We start from the raw sequence: 24,737 nt of genomic DNA on the forward strand, positions 1-24,737 counted from the left end.
ACAAGTCAAGAAAGGTGCAAATACAACACCTTTTGAATTATGGTATGGCCACTCAACCAATGTAAAACATTTCAAAGTGTTTGGTTGTAAATGCTATATTCTTAAAGATACTAGAAATGGCAAGTTTGATGCAAAGAGTGATGAAGGCATATTCCTTGGATACTATACTAGAAGTAAAGCATATAAGTGTTTGAATACTAACAATAACAAGATTATGGAGAGTGCAAATATAAATTTTGATGAGCATGAAGAAGTTCAAGTTGATGAAACCAAGAAACCAGAAGAGTACATATCCTTTGTATATTTCTATGAAGGAATACCTACTAAAGAAGAAGCTACCAGTCAAGTTGGAAATCGGCAACAAGTTTTAGTATTAGCTGAGTCACAACTAATGAATGTTGAGATGCATTCAAAAGCTGAGCTGCAGAAAGAAGATAATGCACATTTTGATTTTGAAATTAGTACACATGAAAGAGATGGTGAAATACTAGAAAGAGATATGCATAATGACTTTGAAGCTAAAAGATCAAACTTGGAAATGAGGAAAGAACCAAGGCTATCCAAGTATGTGAGAAGACATCAACCTACAAAACAAATCATTGGAGAGAAGGAAGCTAGACTAATGACAAGGAACAGATTAAGGAATGAATCATATTTGCTGAGTAAGATTGAACCCAAAATAGTGAAAGATGCACTGCAAGATGATAACTGGCATAAAGCTATGGAAGAAGAGATAGATCAGATAGAAAAGAACATAACCTAGACCTTAGTTCCAAGACCAACTAATAAAAAATTGATTGGTATAAAATGGGTATTTAGGAACAAGCTAGATGAGAATGGTGAGATCACAAGAAATAAGGCCAAACTAGTCTACAAAAGTTATGCACAAGAAGAAGGACTAGACTATGGGGAAACATTTGCCCCTATTGCAAGAATGGAAGGAGTAAGAACACTACTTGCATATGATGCTTACAAAGGTTTCAAAGTCTACCAAATGGATGTAAAGTCTACTTTTCTGAATGGTATACTAGAAGAGGAATTCTACATACAACAACTAGAGGTATTTGTTGATGACAACAACAAAGATAGGGTCTAAAAATTGCATAAAGCACTCTATGGTTTAAAAAAAGTGCCTAAAGCATGGTATAAAAGACTACACAAATATCTTATGAAGATAGGATTTGAAAGAAGAGATGACAACAACAACCTGTACATCAAGGTAGAAAAAGGTAAAAACATTTTGACATCTGAAATCTTTGTTGATGATATAATATTTGGAGGAAAAGATGCCCTATGCAATGATTTTTCTGATCAAATGAAACATGAGTCTGAGATGTCAATGTTTGGAGAAATCAAATTATTTGTTGGATTGCAAGTACATCAACTAAAATATGGCATATTTGTGACCTAATCAAAATATATCAAGGAGATACTCAAGACATTTGGTCTAGAAGATTCAAAACTAGTCAATACACCAATGGTAATAGGAGATAAGTTATCGAAGAATGATGAGTCAGTTGAAGTAAATCAAACAATGTATAGATCAATGATTGGAAAGTTGCAGTATGTTGTGCATAGTAGACCAGAAATTACATTAGCTTGTGAAATAGTAGCAAGATTTTCTACAAACCCAAGAGAAAACCATCCTATGGGAGTAAAAAGAATATGGAGTTACCTAAAAAGAATAGATGACTTTGGCTTATATTACAAGAAGACTGAAAAGTTTGAGTTGAAAGCCTACACTGATGCAAATTAGGGAAGGAAATATTGATGATAGAAAAAGCACTAGTGGAGGAGAACTTTTCATAGGCAAAAGACTGGTCACTTGGACTAGCGAAAAGAAAAGTCATACCTCACAGTCCATAGCAAAAGTTGAGTATGTTGTTGTTGCTATCAATTGCAAAAATATTGTATGGATCAAGCACCTGTTGCAAGGTATGAAGGAAGAGGTAACTGAACCTATGATACTCTATTGTGATAACACAAGTGTCATCAACATATCAAATAATCTTGTGATGCATGTCAAAACAAAGCACATTGCAATTAAGTATCACTATGTAAGAGAATTGGTGGATGACAAGAAAGTGAGGATGGAATATGTCAGTTCAAAGCAATAAATTATTGACATATTCACAAAAGCACTACTTAAAGATGCATTTGAGTATCTTAGAGGTAAGTTAGGGGTTATACCCCTATCTAAGGTTTTTTAAGCAACAACAAGACTGCCCTGCATCAAATGAGTAGATTGTTAAAATGTTATAAATTAATGTAGACGATACTTACTTTAGGTTTTTTCCTAAAGTAATTAAAGTACTAAAATTCCAAACAAGTCACAAGCAAGGTGACAAAGGGAGAAATTAGATTTCTTGCATGATAAGATGCTAAAATAATATGTCTTTGGCATTGTTGTCAAAGAGGGAGAAATAGCAGAAACTGATCGAATCTACAAAATCAAATGGACAAAGGGAGAAGTAGCTAAACTAATGAAAAGAAAGAGATGTTACCAGAATAGAAGAAACTGATCCATGCATGCAAAGGGAGAAATAATGTAAGGGGAAGAAATAGGAGCTAAGAGGAAGAGCAAAATTTATCAAAGTGAAAAAGAGGGAGTCATACAGAAATTGATTAGACATGTAGAGGGAGAAAAATGTAAAAGGAAAATAGCAGAAAACAAGAAAAGAAATAGTAGCTTAAAGGGAGAAAATAGTCAAGAATCAATCAGAGAGGAAGTAGAACAAAAAGAGAAGACAATGTATCAACAAAGAGGAAGATGTGAAAGCTAATGAAAATAGCAATGGTAATAGTTTTATTTTTGGCATTTGACTTCCTGTTTTAACCTAGTTAGCATTTTGATAACTTGGTTGATCAGTTAGTTTGCCATCAATGCTAAAGAGGGAGATTGTTGGAATCTGATTGAAAAGATCACTATTGAAGAAGAGAGATTGTTTGCAAAGAGGGAGATTGATGATATAAAAAATATTTTTAATCATTATTTTTTCAATGATGTCAAACCTACTATTTGTTGGAATAACAATTTCTTATAAGATCCAAGTGCTATCACATAGTTGATTGATAAAGAGAATTTAATCAATAAGATGTAACAAAAGCACCCAAGGGAAAGGTTGAGTTATGGTTTTGTATTAGTTGATTGATGAAGATAATTTAATCAATAAGATGTAACAAAAGAACCTAAGGGAAAGGTTGAGTTATGGTTTGTAATGAAGTGCAAGGATCAATTAAGAAAATGATGAAATGATGTATTGACAGTATACTTGAAGATATAGATGTTGGCTACACTTAAAAACTCTAGAAGAATAAGTTTTGATAAATTTGTCTGCAAAGCTTGACTAAGTTCATTAGTGGATGTCAAGTAAGCTAGTTCATGCCGAGAAAATTTTTAGTAGGTGCTAAGCAAATGCAAAATTTAGTGTGTATCGAGTGAAACATAAGGAGCTAAGCAACTTCAAGTGCGAAGCAAGTAATAGGTATCAAGCATCAGTAAAATTTAGTTGATGCCAAGTGAATCCATAGTAGGTGTCAAGAATAGGTGCCAAGTAACACAAAAAGTGTTGAGCATCAAGATTTCAATAGTTTCGAGCTATTGCATTATTTGAAAAGTCAAAGATTTTCCAAATCTAAGCCAACAAGTTTTTTACCTTGAATTTTGTGAACCTAATGGAGGATAAGGATGATGAGTTGGTAGTACAGAATTTTAGGTAAACTATTTTTGGGTGAATTTAGGAGGATTCTTCATGAAGTTTCTAGAAGAAACAAGATAAAGGGTAGATTCATTGAATCCTACCTAATCCATATGACCTAAAAGAAAGAGAAGGAAGATTCAAGTGGGAAAAGTATTCTAGACTTCTATTTAAGGAGTTACAGGTCAAGAAGCTAGAGCTGCTGAGTTACCAAGTTGCAAAGTGGTTGGTAGGATGTCAAGGTGAAGGCATCAAGAGAGAGGAACAATAGAGTATAGAGACTCCACTTTGATAGGTGACCACAGAGGAGATTGTACTGGTATATCAAGCATGGAGACTCAAGGAGACAAAGCTTAAAAGGAGGAAAAGCTTTAAGTGCTTCAAAAATTGAAAGCTAGGCAAAATTTGAGAGCTGAACTAAGATTTGAAATCTGCAAGTTAAGTTGTGAGTTGTATCAAATTGAAAGCCCTTGTTGTTACTCTCTAACAATTGTATCTGTTAGGGTAAAATCCTATGGACTTAGGGTGGTTTAATAGCCATTTGTAAATCCTCTAATAGGGTGTCATTCCAAGTGAATGTTCTAAAGTCCTCTAACTAGGCCCACTTCTAATAGGGTGGTTAAATCCTTTAACCAGGTCACATTTATTAAAGTATTGTAGCCTTTAACAGGGTAGGCCTTTCATAGGACATCACTTCAGAAGAGTGAGAATTGAGTAGCATGTTACTGGTTGTTTTTCCCAAATTAGGTTTCCACATAAACCACTATGTTATGTGTTGATTCTTCATGTGTTATTCTTGCATGTTGATTTTACAATAAGTTGCTAAGTAGGAAAGTTTAAGCTTGGATGGATGAATAGTTTAATGGACTCACTTTACTTGGTGAAAAAGTTTTATTAGGACATTTGGACCTTGAATAAGTAATTCACCCCCCCTCTCAATTATTCTAAAGCATTTCTAACTATATATATATATATATATATATATATAAAGAGAGAGAGAGAGAGAGAGAGAGAATAAATTTGACATTTATTATTGTAGTAGACTAATAGGATGTAGGAGCTATTTATTGCCTAATAGGAGAACATGGATATTATAGTAATAATAATGTGAAAAATAGTAGATTCATGTAAATGTTATGGTCACCCTATTCTAAAACCTAAAATAAAATAGTAGAAGCTCATTTTCATGAATGAAAATACAAGACCAAAGGACCACAAAATTATTGATTACCATGTACATTAACTGAATTTGATGTGAAGTATAATGAACCAAACTTAGGGTTAATGAATTTGTTATGTGGCTAGGTACTGAAAACAAAGGATGTGATATTGAAAACTTAATTATAATTTGAATGGGGTTTGAATTTGAGTGTAAACTTGAAGTTGGTTCTGATCGGAGAGCTGAGACAAAAGTTGAAGAGGTAAGACTTGATGGTAAAGATGCATTAGATGTTAGACATAATGATAAAAATTAAAAGAAAGAAATCCATATAGTGGGTGATGTTTTGAAGATTTTTTACTTTCAACATGCAAGAGCCATGCTAGAAAGTGGAGTTGTAGTTGAGTCTTCAAAGTTTGTGTCCAAGGCTCTAGGAAAAAGGGATCATTTTTATTTGAAGAATAAGCACAATTTGTAAGAGAATGAAGATCATGTTATATTTGATGAAGAGCATGACATCAGAGGAAAAAAAGAAGGAAAAGCAAGGGAAACCATTTAGTTGGAGTCTGATTTAAAATTTTAGAGCAAGATACTCCACAAAGATGTGAAAGTGTGTGTTATATTTAGAAACACATGGGGGAATTACATAAGTAGTCATAAGTTATATTAACCTACCTTTCAAAATAACTAGTGTGTGTTGTTATATCACACATACTTGGTAAATGCTTGTAAACATAGTAGACTAACATATACTAGTAGTAAAAAATCTAGATAGCTATTAATGGTTTAAAAAGGACTTCTTATGATTCAGAACTTTCCATTTGCATTATTGTTGGGAGTTTGCATTCAAAAATTTGTAAAAAATATCAATCTAGGGAAATATGAAATGACTACTTCCCTAAGAATTTTGGGGTTAAGAAATTATTTTTGCACTATAGCTTTCCTTACAAAAAAACAAGGCTACTTTGAAAGCATAGAAAAATATTTAAAGATATTAGGCTACTAAAAGGAGCATTGTTGTCTATTGGATTTTGATTGATAGATGGAACTAATTTCAAGACAAGTGGAATGTGAGATAAGTAAAACTAGAGTTCAAAAAGAGTCAAATATGCAACCAACATGTGATCAACAAAATCTCTTTTGCTTAGCTATATGGACAACTCTAAGAAAACTTTTGTTTGCCTTAAATGCTAGCTCATTTGGATTTGAGAATTTGACTAGGATCTTTCAACTAATCCCGTTGCTTGTAATTAAAGAATAAGTTACTAGAAATTTCAATACCATTTGGTTTTATAGTTGAGCTTCTACTCAGACACAGCACCACTCGTTTCCAGCATTTCTCTGGATCATTGTCAAAAGTTGATCTACATTAAAAAAAAATTGCAGCGTAAAGGTTGCAATCCTCTAGAAGTGTAGTGGGAGGGAACTTCAAGGCTGAAGAAAAATAAGTTAGATTTTGTTGGGTTTATCTATTTTGAAATACTGTCAGGTTTTTCATTCTTTAACAATGTTCTACTCCTGTACTCTTTATTCAATGTTCAATATTGGTAAGTGGGATTTGAAATGTTGATGTAAAAAATATTGAGTCAAAATCAGAACCACAAAAGTTGCTATGATGAAAATCAACATGCAAAGATGTGCTCCTACCTACCTTTTCCTCACCAGTATTCATTTTTCATTAAAGCCTCAAATAGAGTAAAATTAGTTAGAATAACAAAATGTAGGTTCATATGAATATCTTTGCATCTAAAACTTTAGCTTCCATATGAATATATCTGGGAAAGAAACATGTCAAGGTACCATGAGGTTAAAAAGATTGCCTGTAAGATGTTTTTTTTTCTTGGTCATTTTCTTCCAATGACATACAGGGCTACACAATTCATAAGTTATAGAAAATAATAATAGAAAACTTATCATGACAGCATTTTTCTTGCAATACTTTTGCACACTGACAGCAAGCTAACATTAATTATATGCTACCCATGTTTGCAATTTGATGGCATCTATGAATATTTTTATGCTGAACTTAATTTCATGACATAGTATAACATGTTTATCTCTGAAATTTGAGCAGATTCTAGGTTACATATAGATAATCACACAATAGGATAAAAAAGAACATGAGATATTTATTTTAAATCTACATATTTAGACAATCAATTTTTTAATCAAGCAAACAGTTAACATTCCTTTTTGGTTCACAAAGACTTCATCTATGTTTAGTTTAATATGAATAAGTAAATGGAAAAAGAATCACTCACCTTTAATTTATTCACTGTACAGTTATGAATGTATGATGATGTATAGTTATAATACTAACAATCCCCTACTTCTAAAGATCACCAAAAGCCATCTTTGTTGGGTTCATCAAGCTGCTTGACAAAGATTGATAGTGGTGCTTTGTTCGGGTAGCTGGACCAAACCTAGCGAAGGTGGGGGAAGGAATAGAAAGACATGCACATTTCTCATCACAATCAGAGTAGAACAAAGATTGATAATGGTGCTACGTCCACTAATAACAGGAAGAAAAATCATGAAAATAAAACTTGAACATATACAGATAGATCTAAACATTACAAGCTTCTTATTACCATAGTTGGTTAATGCAAACAATTATGCAATGAATGTTACAAAGAGCACAAGTTATATAGAAATTTGGGGGGAATCTGATCTCCCTCAAATGTCACCTACATTTTTCAACTTTGCATTAAAAATTTATGTTTTAATGGTATAATCTTGCAATGTGCAACAACATCTACTTTGTCTATATATGTTGGCCATGGCTGTCAAGATGTGTATAGTAAAAATAGGACATAAATACTAAGTAGGGACATAGTACCAAACTACCTTATTTCCTTGTTTCCAGATACATAAATTTACAGTAGGTTTAAATAGGTTTTAAAATGTTGTAATCAAGCAATATGTGTACCAAACTACCTTATTTTTGGATATATAAATTTACCGTAGTAACATTGCCTGATATTTATTGTCGTTGAAACATTTTGTCAAACATGTCTTGGACAAACCTGATGAGAAAATGTGACTTATGAAGAACGAATACAATGTAACATATTTTGGGTTGTTGTTGTAATAATATTTGCAAGACGACTATAATGTAATCAAAAGGAAATGAAAAGAATCGTGAAATAATAAAAACATCACACTCGAGTCTTTCGAGAATCCATTAGCAAACAAAAATAAGTTAGCACGTTGAAGGCGAAGCCTTCTGAATTACCCTCGGGCCTTTGGTTTTGTGTTTGAATCCCATGAGATTCTAAGGAGTTGGCAAAGCCATCTCCAGTGGTGTAGTGTTTGAATCTTTCCATCATGTGACATGACCTCTTACATTACAAGGGATATGAGACTAGTAACTAAATTTACTCATCCCCAATACCCTTATCCCCTAAAAATAAATTGAACCCAAACAAGTAGGTAAATTAATTCACTAATTAAATGAACAAATGTTGTGAATATTTTTTACCTTGAACACAAGTATAGTATTTGCAAGTGTGCAAATATACAATGGGTAAAAATAAATTGATCAATGTTTGGCAAAATTCAACTTGGATTCTCGATAATATTCTTAGAATAGGTGTGTAGGTCATCTCTCATTTTGTGTTTGGCATTGAAATAGATTTAGTGTATTAATTAAAAAAAATCCAACCAAATAGGTTCTCATAAAACCCCTAATGCAGAGAAAAACTAGTTCTCATAAAAACCCTATTTTTTACATACCTCTAACGAGCTGCAATCCCAGAGTAGAAGGAGGAAATAAGGCCAATCTTCTGTAGACAATCAAAAGATTTGTAATGCTTCTAAAGACAATCATAAAACTTCTCACACCAACACTACTCACTGATCACTGTACACAAACATCACACACTTTGAGCAGGAGTTTTTCATCGAGGGGGTAAAATGTAAGAAATTTTTTTATGAGTAGGAGTTTTTCCATGCACAGACCCAATAGATTATAAATTTTGGATTAATCAAATTGGGAACGGAAATGGCCCATTCCAATTACAAGTATTTTTTGGAATGGACAAAAGCTCATTTTAGGGCTAAAATAGGAATGTGTAATCCTATTCTCTATTCCTATTCCTCGCACCAAACAAAGAATACAAATTATATTCTAATTTCCTATTCCTATTCTGATTGTATTCTAGCAACCAAAAAGGCCCTTAGTGATGTTGTGGAAGAAATGATCTTAGAGAGGGTTAAAGTAGATTTTAGATATGAAATAGAGGAGGTAAATGCCACTTTCAGATTTGAGATGACATTGATGAAGAATGATATGATCGCTAAGGTCATAAGTGCTATAGGTGGTGTACCTCAGCATATGGGTACTAAAGATGGTTCTGAGGAAGCTGCTAAAGAATTTGAATTCAATGGATTAAGTGGTGAGGCCAAAACTAATAATGTGGAGAGACCTATGGAAAATAGGGTTGGTCAGTTTGCTAGACCTGAATCTCAATTAAAGATGAAGCATAAAATGGAGGTTTCTAATTTATGGGGTACTTTGAATCCTAAAGACCTGATTGACTAGATTGGTGAATTGGAAGACTACTTTGAGCTTGAGGATATTGAGGATCCACTTAGAGTGAGGATGTCACAAACTAAGTTAAAGGAACATACGTCTTTGGTGGGAGGAATTGCAAAGAGAGAGAGAAGAGGAAAGTGAAATGAAGATCTCTAGATGGAGATTGATGGAAACAAAACTCAAGGATAATTTAATTCCTGCTAATTATGAACTTGAATTGTTTAAGAAGTTGTAGAATTTAAAACAAAAAGATATGAATGTAAAGGATTATACTGAGGAGTTCTACAAGTTGACTATTTGGTCTAGGCATAAAGAATTGTCAAAAGAGAAGGTAGCTCAATATATTAATGGTTTGAGATTCAATATTTAGGATGAGATTGGTATGTTGAATATTCCTTCAGTTGAGGATGCTTATTAGTATGCTTTGAGAGTAGAAGAGAAGATGAAGAGGAAATATCAAGGAAATCCTCAAGGAAAGGAGAAGTAGGATAGTTTGGCAGAAGCTAAACCAAAAGCAGAAGGTGAACTGAAACCTGTTGAATAGAAAAGAAGGATAGGTGGAGGTGGGTTCAGAGGTAATTGTTTCAAGTGTGGTCAAGAAGGGCATAGATCTTTTGAATGTCTGATTGGTAGGAAAACTACTGTTGTGAATGAGGTTGATGTCCATGGTAGTTAGCCTAAGCAAGGAGAAAGTTTGCTAGCTCAGCGAGTACTAGTTGGTCAAAGAAATTTGGATTCTTGTCAGAGGACTAGTTTGTTTAGGACTTGTTGTAAGTCTAGTGGAAAAATTTGCAAAGTGATTGTGGATGATGGTAGTACTGATAACCTTGTTGCTAAAGAGATGGTTTAGAAACTTGGTTTGAAGAGAATGAGACATCCTTATCCTTATAGGATTGGCTGGTTGCAAGGTGAGAATGTCTTGGAAAAAAGGGAGTAGTGTCTTGTTGATTTCCATATTGGGAAGTATAAGGATCAAGTGTTGTTGTGGATATGAACATTTGTCATGTGTTACTTGGTAGACCTTGGCAGTATGATTGTAGGGTTGTGCATGATTGGGTTAGGAATGTATTTACTATTGAGAAAGGTGGTAGAAAGTTTTCCCTGATTCCTTTACAGAATGAAGAGCTTGGTAGGAGCAACCTGAGTATTGGCAGCCGAGTTGAGTTGGCAGATTTTGAGAAGGTTGGAGATCAACATGGAGAGAAGACATGTGGAATACCTGTGGTGGATGTGAAGAAGAAGAAAAAAAATAGGGGAAAGAGTGTGGAAGTTGAAGAGTTGGAGGACATGTATGTGAAGAACTAAGTTAGGATTTATTTCTTGAATCATAGAAGATGTTCTTCCAATTACTAGAACATCTTTTTGAACCTGGGGTGTTTGATGCAGGAGCATCCTAGGCTTGCTTGTAATCCTACATGTTTGGAGGAATTTTGGTTAAGTGTTGAGGAGAATTGAGCTTGGATTTTGGTGGATTTTTGCTTTCATGGTTAGGGATATGTTGGAGACACATTGGAGAACCTTTCCTCATGCTTTCATAGAGATTGGATGGATTGGGTTGAAGTTTGAGTTGTTTTTACCTTGCTGCTAGAACTGTGTTTTTTGGTTTCTAGGTACTTTTTGCAAGCCATGTAACTAATTTTTTGAAATGAATTAGAGGATGAAACATTTAGGGATTGAAGAGTTCCTAGAGTACTATCTCTGGTTAAGATCACTTGTCTTAATTCATTATAAGTTGGGAGATATGGCAATTCTCTTGGAGTATTTATTTCTAATGGTTTTGTGCAATAGGTTTCTATGCATGACTTCCGAGATGAATATAAGGTTATCCTTAATGAATTAGCCTTAGCAAGCTTAAGGGGTTGTAGAGGACCTAAAGTTCTACCTTTTGTTTGAAGTACAAGTTCTAATTCAATCAGAGCTATGAGATATCATGATTTTTCGTAAGTATCAATTTTTGAACATTTAATTTTTGTTGGAGGCCAATTTGTGGCTCTTCAAGTATTTAATGTTAGTTTTTGGCATTCTGGGCTGACTTGTGGCTTGGATTAGTATAAGTAGGGGTCTTGTGGAGTCTTTTAGTTATTCAGTTGGGATGGAATGAAGGATAGATGTGAATTTGAAGAGCTAGAGCTATGGTTTAGGAACTAGAGGATCTCTTGGTGGACCTAAGGGTACAAGTGTGGATTCTTCTTGGAGTTCTTATCTAGTTGTGTATCTGGACTAGCTAAGACTAATTTTGTAATTTGGATCTTGTTGGATATTGCAGAAATAATTTTGTAATTGCTATTTGTATTTGGCCCTAACCCAGAAGGCCTTACAGTCAAGCATATTGTGTAAGATTTGAGCAAATAAGCCAATCAAATCCACAAAGCCTTCGAATCCCTGCATGCAAAAACTTGTCACAGAAGAAAAAGACGAGAAGAGGCAAGGGTTTTGCTAAAAAATGAAGATAGAAGAAAAGTTGCTCTCAAATGAAAAATGCATAAGAGATAATGAAAAAAGTACAATGCTCAACCTTATAAAGGTGAGATAGAAACCCTAAACTAAAAAGCTAGGTTGCACATTATTAATTAATAATTAATTAATAATGCACCTAAATGAAGCTTAAGTAACTAGAGTAATAGAAACTTATATAATTAAATCAATATGATTTAATTAATAAGTATAAATGAAAAAATACTCTAATACCCCCCCTTAAGCTAAAAGCAAGGAGTAAGCTTACCTAGCAAAGAAAAGCTATGAAAGCAAAAAACAAGTGGGTCTCGGCAACAAGGCCTAACAAGTACCCAGTACAAGGAAATTTCTATAAACTGGAGTTAAGGAGAAAACCCAATGGGAAAAACCCCTCTCCAAAAAGAGATATAATGACTTCAAGAGACTCTCTCAAAGCCATAAGTACAATGCGTGACTTTAACCCCCCCGCCCCGTGAGAGAGGGTCGAGGCTCCAAAGCCCCCCCAGAATGAAAGAACCCCTGGATCAATGAACAAACCACTGTGACTCCAGTGCAAAGGAGTGAAAGGTAGTGGACACTATAGAGGGAACCTCGAAAGCTGAGGTGTCACTGGAAGGCCGAGTTGATGCTCAAAGGAGTAGACATGAGGATCCTGAAAGGGAATCCCCAATGTAAGTGGTATGACAGGTGTGCTGACACTGTCATCAAAGAGGAGATGAATATCCTCTGTAGAATCCTGAACAACTGCACCTGGTGGCTCGATGAATGGAGCTGGAGGATCAAGCAGTACTGAAGAAGAACTCTGCTGAATAGAAAAGAGTTCAAGAGGAGATGGCAAGGCAGTCACAACAGTAGTCTCAGGAACCACACAGAGGTTCAAGAAACCTGACTATACCACATGGTGCTCTCTCAAAGGAGGAGAGCCGTGCTCTGGCAAAGGTGGACCAAAGTGTGAAAAGGAGTAGAGACGGGTGGGAAGATCAACTTTCCCTGTAGCAACAATACCTCCTGTCATACTATCCCGGATGAAAACTGAATCTGGAGTGAACTCAACTATCTTTCCGGACCCACTGTGAGAAATTTGATAAACCAAGAGAAGGTTTGCAGACAGAGATGGAACATACAATACATCATTGAATGTGCCATATTGAATGCATACAGTGCCTTTCCCACAGACTATCATAACAGTGTTATTCCCAATGATAATATGGGGAATAGGAGAAGCCCCAAAAGAAGAGAAGATCTCTCGAGAAGATGCCATATGGTGAGAAGCACTTGAATCCAGTATCCAAGGAACCTGTGAAGGGAATGTGAAAGAAGCCCGCAATGCATGACCCTTTCCAAGATCCTATTTAGCTGTAGGATTGATAGAAGAAGACTGATAAGAAGACCCCTGTGAGCCAGAAGAGGATGGAGAGGAAAGATTGCTCTTCTGAAGAAGAGCTTGCAAATCCGCTATCTGTTTCTCATAACCATCAAACTTCTTCTGATAAAAAAGTGACTCATCATGTGTTCCCTTCTGACAATAGGAACATGTAGGTCTCTCAGTCTTCTATTTCTCCTTCTTAGAAGAAGATGGTGGGCCAGTAGAGTGCTGAGAAGAGGAATCTGATAACTGCTTCGGCTTCTGTGTGCTCTGAGGTGGCTTGGCAATCAATGCTTGTGACTGTGAATTTGTAAGAAAATCCATACTAGTGAGCTTTGATTGCTCACGAGTCAACCGGTCACAAAAAATCTTGAAAGAGGGCATAACATGTCGTGCACCTAGAGCATCCATAGTGGAGTAGAAGGTAGAAGTGAAAATCTGATAAGGTCCTCAAAGCTTGGACAGTATCAGAAAGATACACTCATTATCAGATTTTGTCTTTCCTACAACCTATAACATAGATCGAAGAGACTTGAATTTCATCAAGAAATCCTCAATGCTAGTGAATGATTCAGGGATCAAGGAGGTAAACTTTGCATCTATCTGTAGAATCCTGACTTGATTCATTGTGCCAAATAAGGTTGAAAACTTGTCCCACATAGCCCTGGGTGTGTTCAAACCATCCAGGTGAAACAGTAACCCCTCTGAAATATTCATTGCAATGAGGCCCATTGCCTCATCCATTTTATTGTGCTGCATAAGAAGCTCATAAGGCCTCTGTAGAACTGGCTGAGCCACATCGAGACATGATCATAACCCTTTTGCCATAAGCAATCTAGTCATTTGTCCTTTCCAAGTATGGTAGTTGTGTGGTGTAAGGCAGGCGACATAGGAGTCCGCCATTGAGAGAAGAAGACGAAAGTAGAAGGGTCTTAAACTGAATTAAAATATAGAAAAGAAAGTACCCCCCACCACAATATATAATGATATCCCTCAAATACCAAAGAAAAAAACTATAGAAAGTATAAAAATTGAGAAAAGAACCTGGATTTCGGATGAAGAGAATAGGGAAATAGAAGTCTCTACTTCAACATTAAAATTGGAAGCTCAAATGAACTCAAAATGAAATGAAACTAGTACCATTGTCTCCACCTCTGAACCAGCTTTCCGGCACTTCTTTCGGATTGGAAAAAGACCTCCGTATGCCCAAGTTAAGGCCAAAAAACCAACTGCAGGTCTAAGAAGGGAGCTCTCTGAAAAAATACAGGCATGCGAAAAAACTTGACGGTCGTATGGCCGTCAACAGCCAGTCACTAGGAAAAAACCTAGCTACCGAATTGATGATTTCATCGACCAGTTAGATGACATCACGTTGGGACTGCTGTAGGTCGTAGCGCCGCTAGAGGAGGTCGTGCTCAGGCGGTAAACGCCGGTGGCGTTGCCTGTAGTGGTGGCGGTAGGACGGAGGCTGCGCCGCGGGTGGTCCGCCGGCTGCGGGTGAGCTCCAGCTGGGCGCGGGTGGCACTCTAGTGGCTACAAGGTAGCGCCAGGGTGGAGCAGCCCTAAACAGTATTTTTAAAAAAAAAAAATTTAAAAATACCTCGCTCTGCGTGAAGGAGGCCGTACGACCCTGCTGGGCTAAAAAATTTTGCCTCCCGGAGCAACGTTGTCCAAATCGAACAAATTTTATATGGAAATAGGGGTTTTGATGCCTTCTGAATCCATCTGTGATGTCCGTTTGGCCTCAACCTGCTCCAAAAAATAGTAAAACCCCCCCCCTGTTTTCTCAAAAAATACCCAATAAATTCCAGATTTGTTCTGCCAAACCCTCATTCTCCTTTTTCTCCAAATCACGAACAAGCTACAGTAGATCTGGCTCTGATACCATGTAGAATTTGAGCAAATAAGCCAATCAAATCCACAAAGCCTTCGAATCCCTGCATGCAAAAACTTGTCACAGAAGAAAAAGACGAGAAGAGGCAAGGGTTTTGCTAAAAAATGAAGATAGAAGAAAAGTTTCTCTCAAATGAAAAATGCATAAGAGATAATGAAAAAAGTACAATGCTCAACCTTATAAAGGTGAGATAGAAACCCTAAACTAAAAAGCTAGGTTGCACATTATTAATTAATAATTAATTAATAATGCACCTAAATGAAGCTTAAGTAACTAGAGTAATAGAAATTTATATAATTAAATCAATATGATTTAATTAATAAGTATAAATGAAAAAATACTCTAATATATTGCATGTAATCAGTTATATTTTATGAACAAATTATTGTAATTTGGTATTAGATCTTGCATTGTTTCTTCTTCTTGTTATGTTTCTGTTATGTGGTTATATTGTTAGGGGCTAGGACATCTCCTTCAGGGATTCTCCTACCTTGCACTACGTCATATTATGGTTTAGCATTTATAATTAAGGTTTAGCAATTGCAATTGTGCCTATGAAAATGATTATGTTTAAAATTTATGATTAGGTTCTAGCATCTAGGTTGAGTATTTAGCATTTAGGATCAAGATTAGGATTAGGGCTTAGAAAAAAAGATTAGGATAGGGTTTAGAAGTTAGGATTTATGGTTGGCATTAACATTTAGCATTTGGGGTGTATCATTCAAGATTGGGATTTAGCATATGAGATTAGTGTTTGCCATTTAAGACTCTATTTTTGTATAAAATTTACAATTATATTTTATAGAGTTAAGCATTTAGAATTAGGATTTAACATTTACGATTAAAGATCTACAATTAGGTTTGAATTAGGGTTAGGATTAGGATTCAACATTTAGGATTTAGGGTTATGGTTAGGATTAGAATTAGGGTTAGGGTTTGGATCTCCATCATGGTTAATATTACATTAGGGTTTGATTTTAAGATTAGGAAGATGATTAAAATTTAGCATTTGTGTTTATTATTAGGATTAGGGTTGATAGATTGGTGTAAGGATTAAGGTTTAGCATTTTGATTAGGGTTTTTTAATTTATAATTAGGGTTAGGATCATTATTTAGAATTTATCAATAGTAATAAATAAAGAAATATGACTTAATTTTATAATTTAAGAATATATTCAGTGATGGACTTAGTCTTTAAAATTCATATATAAAATTTAGTATTATTTTAGATGACCATTTGTAAGATCTAGATTTGATAGGAAATTCTATATATGAGTAAAATTTTCATAATTATTAAGATTTAGTCTTAGCTTTCAAATATTAAAAAATAATTTGTAATGATTAAAATTAAATGAAAAATAAATGTACATGTACTAAAATGATTCTATAGAATATTTAGTATTCTATCTAAAAAATTTCATTCAACTTGATAACATCTTAAAAAGAAAAATTTTTATATTTTAGGGAAAAACTAAAGTGTCATTATATGAAATCATGAAACATAAGTCATGATAATGTTTAAAGATTAGTTTTAGAATACTCTTTTGTTTAACTCTCTCAAAGTTTCTTTTGTTGTTTTATATATAATCTACAACTATAAACTCATTTTGTAAATATGAATATCATCTTTGATGGTCACTGGATTGTTTTGTATGGATTATGAAATAATAGGCTATTTATAAAAAGATTTTTTTTCACTCTCAGGATTTTTCTATAAGTGTATAACACTAAAAAAAAATTATATATAATATGATTTGAAGATTAACATAATTTATAGAATGATTGCAAGGCTATCCATAGTTGCAAGGATGAGTATGGTTAGATGTGCTAGATTGTTTGATTGATTTCAATGATTAAATGTAAATGAGAATGAATAGTCTTGTAATTGTTCATGTGCTAAGAGATATTATTAGTGTGTTGAAATGAACACAAATTTATCTCTTTTAAAACTAAATTGTATACATTTTTACACAGTTAGCTTGAAACTAAAATGAAAAATAGATAAGCTTGTTTGAATATTAATATAATTTATAAGATGATTATAGGATGACCCATGGTGTAAGCATGAGTGTGATTAGATGGGCCACCCTTAAATGTTACACACTAAGGGAGAAATTATTTAACTTTGACTATTTAACACTTTTAGTCTAGGAATCAAGCCTTAGTGTGTGATGTTTAAGCTGTCTCGATTAGATGTGTTAGATTGTCTGTTTGATTTCAATTATTGAATTTAAATAAGAATGATTACTCTTGTAATTTTTCATATGCTAAGAGGTATTATTTGTGTGTTAGAATGAACAAAAATTGATATCTTGTAATTTGTTCCATGAACATAAAACTAAGTTGTATGCATTTGTGCATAGTTGACTTGAGACTAAAATGAAAAATAGATCTAGTTAACTAAAACATTTTAGTTTGACTATCCATGGATGTAAAGATTCTTGCTACAAGAACATCAAAATATTGGAGTAATGTTCTACATGATTGAATTATGGATTGTGTCATGACTAATGATCAAAATTAGGTATTTAGGCTAATTAGATTGAGGTATTGTTCAAATAAACATGTGGTAATAAACAATGAACCTAAAACTATCGATGAAGAGGTTAAATAAAAAAAATGAAAAAACAAATAAAATATGAATAAAAATACATTCAAAGACATCAATCCAAACTAAACACATAAAAAAATAGAAATTTGTATTGAAACCACATTTCTCTCTTTAACAATATGATTGAGATTTCTTTGGTATTTGGATACACCTTCCTCATAATAGAACATCAATATGTTTTCTATAAGAGTAATTACTAGATGATACATAGGTTTTATGATAATGTGTGATTTGATGTGCTAGGCTATCTATTTGATTTTAGAGATTGATTGCAATTGAGAATGATTACTCTTGCGACTCTCAATGTATTAGATTGTAGCCCTTGTGCATTGAAATTAACACAAATTGAGATCCTTTTATATTGAACATAACATTAAATTGCAAGATTTGTGACTAATTAGTTTGGAAGTAAAGTGTAACATAAATCTATTGGCTAAAATATTTTAATATTTGACAATGTATTGATATGGATAGAGAACAATGAATATAACTTCATATGTATACAAACAAATTTAATCAGATAGCAAAGTTGACATAGTGCTTGGTAAGATTGGATTAAGGATTGGGATATGAAAAAGTGACTAGAATTAGATAATTTAAGATAATTAGATTGATACAATCTACACATAAGTATAGGGTTGCACAATGAACATAAGATAAGGTGTGAAAATCTTATTTACAGAAAACTATCTATACATCAACATATGAAGAAGAATACATCTTCTATTACATAAACTTATAGAAAATACAACAAAATGTTAGATATGATTAAATTATAGATTAGGATATGACTAATGACTAAAATCAGATATTTAGTTAATTTTTAAGTAACACAATACATGCAAGCATAGAAATATACAATGAACATAGAATGGAAGCTAAAGAGATTCAATACACAAAACCACCTCCATATCAAAACATGAATTAAAAATACAACATTTTCTATTATACAAACCCATGAAAACATCGTTCCAAACTAGACAAAATAAAATAAAAACTGTATCGAAATTTTCACCATGAGACTAAATCGATTTCTTTGATATTTAGTTATGACTTGCTCAGAAGGGAATATGAGTTATAATCGTAGTTTCACAATGGTTTTTAAAGATAGCAATAATAATAATAAAAGAGATAAATAAGTTGAAACCTCCTCAGATCGTAGTTTCACAATGGTTTTTAAAGATAGCAAACAATGTTGGCCGTCTCGCAGCATTGGAAATGTAGATCTACGATTGTGACCTCTGTGACGAAGCGACATGAGACTCGGACAAAGTCGGGTGAGAAACCAAAATAGCAATTTGTACATCGCCTTTCTCTCAAACTCCGCCACATGTCATTAACTCCTCCTGCGCTTCCCCCAAATTCATGTCCTCGCTTCATTCCTCCATCAATTTTTTTCAAATTATATTCCTTGTCATGCAATCACCATTCAATTAAAATATGAAGCGAAGAAAACAGAAATGATCCTTATATATACTCCACTTTGGATGATCAACCGATCAGTGAAACCGAAATTGTGAGAACTTCAAAGCTTCTACAGCATATCAGTACAGCCCCTTACAAAGATCAATTGAGATTTCTTTTTTTTCTCTTACCCATTTGCAAATTCTTCCCAAATCCAAGAAAATGCCGAAGGAAAGCCCTGTTAAACCCAAGAGAAGATCTCTCAATTCCAAACTTGGGAACAATTCAGCTGTGAGTCCAACATCAGACATGGATTCTACAAATGGGCACTCTGTTTCTTGCAGCACAAGCATGCAGAGAAACAGCAAAAGATTTGTAGGAGTCAGACAGAGGCCATCGGGGAGATGGGTCGCAGAGATAAAAGACACCATTCAGAAGATCAGACTCTGGTTGGGCACCTTTGACACAGCAGAGGATGCTGCCCGGGCCTATGATGAGGCTGCCTGCCTTCTCAGGGGCACAAATACAAGAACCAATTTCTGGCCCTCTCCTGCCCCTCGTACCCATGGGACCTCTGCCCTGCCCGCCAGAACTGCCCGCCGCCTCCTGCTGAGGCTCAAGGATGCAAATGCAAGAAACAAAGCTGCCACTACGATTGATTATCACAATTGTTCAGAACAAAATGGTCTTTCTGATAAGTCTTTGCAGCCAGAAATGAAGGACGAAGCCCAATTGATCAGCTTGTATGAGCAAGATTTGAAAAGATCAGACCTTTCTGGTATGATGCCCAATTGCAGTATTGGTAAAAATGATTGTTTGGGTCCCTGCAGTAACTCTATGGCGGAAGACCAGATTGGCAGTAATGGCGATATTTGGGATCGAAGCCCAGAAAACATGACTGCTGTTACAAATGAAGCTACCCCTGATTTTAGTACCACTTCTGTTTTTACGAATGCTTGCCCGCCCACAGATATGAATTTCTCTGTAAATGGTGTTCATAATTGCCCGCCCACAGATATGAATGCTTGCCTGCCCACAGATATGGATTTAAGTCGAGCTGATGAATTATCAACTGGGTACTCTCCATTCACCATTGGTGTAGGAATTCAAGACCCAAATTTTAACAACATGGCTTGCAATTTAATGGAGGGGGAATCATATGAGTCTGTGGGGGCCATCGATGGAGAAGATAATTCTTCTATGTTTAGGGAGGCTGTTAAGAGAAATATGTATGAAAGAAAAATCTCCGCTTCTATGTACGCCATGAGTGGGATTTCTGATTACTTTGAGTATGCCAGAGACTTTGCAGAGCCGACAAATTTAGTCGGGGATTTGAGGTGTGGAAGTGATGATGAAATCTTTAAGAGGCCATCTCAGATGGTGATGAGCACTGAGTCGAATTCCCCTCCTTTTTCTTGTGTTGATGAAGAAGAAGATAGCTTGGAGATGGTGTGGAAATTACTGGAATTGGCTCCCATTTGTAATGCCAATTAATTTTTTGCACTCTGGTTGTTGACCGTGACAGTGTCGTAATTCGCTTGTCATGTATTCTTATCAATATAAGGAACTATTCATCAAAAATTCAAAATGTTTAATTCACTTGTCAACTTTTGATTAAAATTTAAAACGATCAATTCACTTTTTCTCTGCTGGCATGTGTTTTGATGTAATTCTTTTTGATGAATAGACCTTTTCCATTAAATTAAAATTTTTAAGATACATATTCACAAAAAAAGGATCGGGGGATATAGGATCACCCTGCGAGTTTAAACGGCCCAAGGTCGGAGATCAACTATTCATCAAAAAACATAAATAAGCAGAAATAAAAAACTTTAGGCTACATGAATAGTGTCAGCCGAAGGAGGATCTTTGTCATCAAAACCCCAAAAATCCTTGGAGTTATCGGTTGGCTTAGGTGGAGCCCAACCGTCAACAGCAGCAACATCTTTATCATCATCCTTGTCTTTATCTTCCTTAGCCCTGGGAGGAGAAATGGCTAAATCTAGTCAGGGGAAAGCCCACTTGGGTCATGGTGAGCAGACAGACAATCCACATCAGCAACAGTAGGGGGAGCCACTGGGGACGAACCCAAGCCTATCCTCTGAGGAGGAGAGGTTGAGTAGCGATGGCCATGAAAGCCACCACTAGGAGAGCAGCGACGATGCTGTGACCTAGGGGTCTACGAGCAGTGAGTAGAACTACTCTGGCCTCTCTAGCGACCATGAGGAGGAGTACGGTCACGAATAAAGCATCTAAAAGCACTTGACCAACCATACAAGGGGCATTTCTCCAATGAGCAAGTAGCTCCTACAGGTGAGCCACTTCCAACATGACTTTGTCATTTTGTACTTGAATCTACATCATGATGTATTATTATATATATGTGCTTTAGAGTACATTGCAACATAAATATCAAAAAAGTTGTGAGAAAATAAAACAACATTACGATCTTTCTAGATTGTGAACAATATCTCCATTCTAAAAGCATGCTAAATCTAGGCATATCTAAAAGGCAGTTTGGGAGCATCACCCAAAACCACCATATTCCAAGTGAAGGCCTTTGGATGAAAAGGCCTAAAAAAATCAAAAATCCAGAGCCAGTAATTCTTAGCTCTTCTGCAAAACCAAAAACTATGCAGAAAGCTTTCAGATTGGCCACAAAAAGGGCATTTAGGATCAAGAATTCCCAGATGCCGAAGCCGAGGACCAAAGGCAAGCCTTGGAAAAGGAGACACCAAGCGAAGTGAGCAATCTTTGGCTCTGTGATGGTATGCCAGACAATGGCAAATCTAAGACTCCAAGTTGTATGCGAAGAATGCAAATGCCAACACAGATTAAGGGTATCAACCATCGGAAGATGGGGCAACAACCACTGATACCCCAGCTTGGGCTTGTAATTGGTCATTGGAGTGGCAAGGTACCACTTCCAATCTTTCCACCAAGTGCGAGATGAGTGAATGCCAAACTTGTGTAACAAATTGGGAGGAACTATAGAAACAAGAAGATCAATTGTCTATCGATCTGGACAGATAAGCCTAAACTACACTTGCAAATCCTCCCATGGGCGAAGGCTCATTGTAACCCTAGAGAATAAATATTTGGGCATTTTGATGCCCCTATGAAATAAACACAAAGCACTGGCTCCTTGAATCTTAGCTAGAGGCACACCTTGAGTGGCAAACAAGGGTGACCACCAAAGGTTCTATTGGTTCATCGAGAGCCCATCTCTAAATCCATTACCAACCTAGTGAAGCCAAGGTTTGATGGCTTCCCAAGACTTCTAAATGCTCTTAGCAACAAAAGTGTCAGAAGTCACAAGAAGGGTTTGAAAACCAATCCCCTTCCAGGCTGGTCAGTTAACTAGAAAACCTGAAGAAATGTAATGATGTAACAAAATTTTTTAGGCCTCATCTCTAATGAGAACCTGTATGACCCATTTCGCATAGAGGGCTATCCCTGCTTGTGGGTGGACACCAAGCCAAGACCGCCAAAATCCTTGGGTAAACAATAGAAGTCCCAAGCAACTCTATGAAAGCCATGATGCACAGCATCAAAGGCCCAGAGAAAGTCCCTAAGAAGACGTTCAAGCTTGAGGTACAAGGCTTTGGAGGGGGGCCAACAAGAAGAAAAATATACATGAGTAGCAACAAGCACTTTTGAGCATATTTGAAACTTTCCTGCAAGTGAAAGGGGCCTAGTGATTGAATATTCTAGCTTCTTCTCAATTCAAGCAAGCACAACATTCCACAACTCCATAGGAGATGCTTAAAAAGAAAAGGGAATGCCCAAAAATTTTAAAATTTCCCCATGTTGGACATTTCCATCCATATTGTTGCAACTAGTGAGGGCCTGGCAAAAAAATTATCAGTAAAAAAAGGATTTTGTGCAATTGGATAGTTGACCCTAAAGCAAGACAAAAAGTATCCAAACACTACAAAGCATTAGCAATATTCTCCTCATCCTCAATCAACATAAGGAAAGAATCATCTACAAAATAGCCATTAAACAACTAAGTGGTTGACCCTGGTAAAGAAATACCATGCACTAGACCTCATGAAATAGCATTGGCCAGTAGATAACCAAAGCCCTTAGCGGCCAAAATATAAAGAGAAGGTGCAAGAGGACAACCTTGGCAGATAGATCTGAAAAGCCTAAAAGCTTCAAACTGATGACCATTAATGGTGATGCAAGTAGAGGCATCCCCAAAAAGTATCTGCATTGATTGACAAAATACTAGGTTGAAACCTAGAGCTTGAAGCATAGCTAAAATAAAGGGTCATTCAATTCGGTTATATGCTTTGGCAAAATCAATTTTCGAGAATAGTGCATGTTGTTTGGATTGCCTAGCCCATTCCATTCCTTCTTAGACAACAATGATGTGGTGCAAGATATAATAGGACTTGATGAAGCTAGTTTGTTGAGGTCAAAACAATCTGAGGGAGCAAATGTCAAATTTTAAGATAGAGGGCTTTGGCAATGATCTTGTAGGAGACATTCAACAAAGTGATGGGCCTCCAATTACAAATTTCTTTAGGATCTCCAACTTTAGGTATCAATTTAATATTCCCTTTGTTGATGATCTTGCCTAATGAATTAGAATTGTAAGCTTCAAAATAAACCTGAAGCAAATCAAGGCCAATGTCATCCCAAAGCATCTTGTAGAACTCAAAAGGGAAGCCATCACATCTAAGAGCTTTTTCATCAGCCATGGATAGGATAGCTTCCTTTAAGTTTGCAACTGTAAGCTTTTGCTCACAAAAGACATACTGCTCAGGAGCAAGCCTATTGAGAGTAATATCAAGGCAGGCTTGTAGCACTTGATCACACACAATAGAGGGCCCTTGAGCCATAAAAACTTTCTCATAATGACACACAAAAGCCTAGAGAATATTTGACAAGTCGGTGAGGACCTATTGATCTCCTCAGATGCATTTAATACCCACAGCAGAGTGACGAACCCTTAAAGCACTAAAAAGTCCTTGGAAGCTTGATCACTGACCTCCAACCAATGGAGATGGGCTTTGATATGAGCTCCCCGAGTAGCATAACTATCTACAAGCTACTTCTGGTGTTGACAGTTAGCAAGCTGAACCTAGAGATCCGTATCAAATGAATTCATGGAAGGATAGTTTCATTCCACCATTTAATCCATCCAAGATGATTGTAGGGTTGAGGCCCAAGATTCCAAACACATAGGATGTGAGCAACAGTTGGTGGATGGGATAGCAAAGAAGTGTTGAGGTAAAAATAGGTTTTATTTGGGCGAGGCTAAGCTATTTGCTAGATGATGGAAAAGAGGATGGGGGAGTGGTCTGACAATGTCACATCAGGCAGAGGAGTGACAGGCAAAGCATGCTTTTGAGAAAAGGAAAAAAGGACTGTGCAAAAATCATAGCCCTATCAAGTCTCTTAAAAACTCTATCAAACCCAACTCAAAAATTGGACCAAGTGTGCCAAATCCCATCTGGGCAGCAATGAATAACATTAGGATCAAAAAGTCCTAATTTGTTCTGCATGTAAAACCAAGCCTCACGTTCACCAATTTCCCATCTAAAGGGCATAACGCCTTCCTTGTCAGAGGCCAGCTCAACCATGTTGAAGTCCCCATAAAAAA

General features: G+C 35.7%; 1 protein-coding gene across 1 annotated transcript; it reads left to right on the forward strand.

The window, feature by feature from the left end:
• The first annotated feature begins 19,345 nt into the window (after positions 1–19,345).
• LOC149564761 (uncharacterized) lies at positions 19,346–20,617 on the forward strand. Its single transcript, XM_089816221.1, has one exon. It carries the CDS (start codon positions 19,346–19,348, stop codon positions 20,615–20,617), a length of 1,272 nt encoding a protein of 423 aa, XP_089672347.1.
• The last annotated feature ends 4,120 nt before the right edge of the window (positions 20,618–24,737 follow it).

The sequence above is a fragment of the Cupressus sempervirens genome, chromosome 3 (genome assembly GCF_028749045.1).
Source record: "Cupressus sempervirens isolate cs-2001-9-10 chromosome 3, ASM2874904v1, whole genome shotgun sequence".
Lineage (NCBI taxonomy): Eukaryota > Viridiplantae > Streptophyta > Pinopsida > Cupressales > Cupressaceae > Cupressus > Cupressus sempervirens.

Excerpts from the sequence above, each read along its gene's own strand:
- LOC149564761 (XM_089816221.1), top strand. The coding sequence starts at position 19,346 with ATGCCGAAGGAAAGCCCTGTTAAACCCAAGAGAAGATCTCTCAATTCC.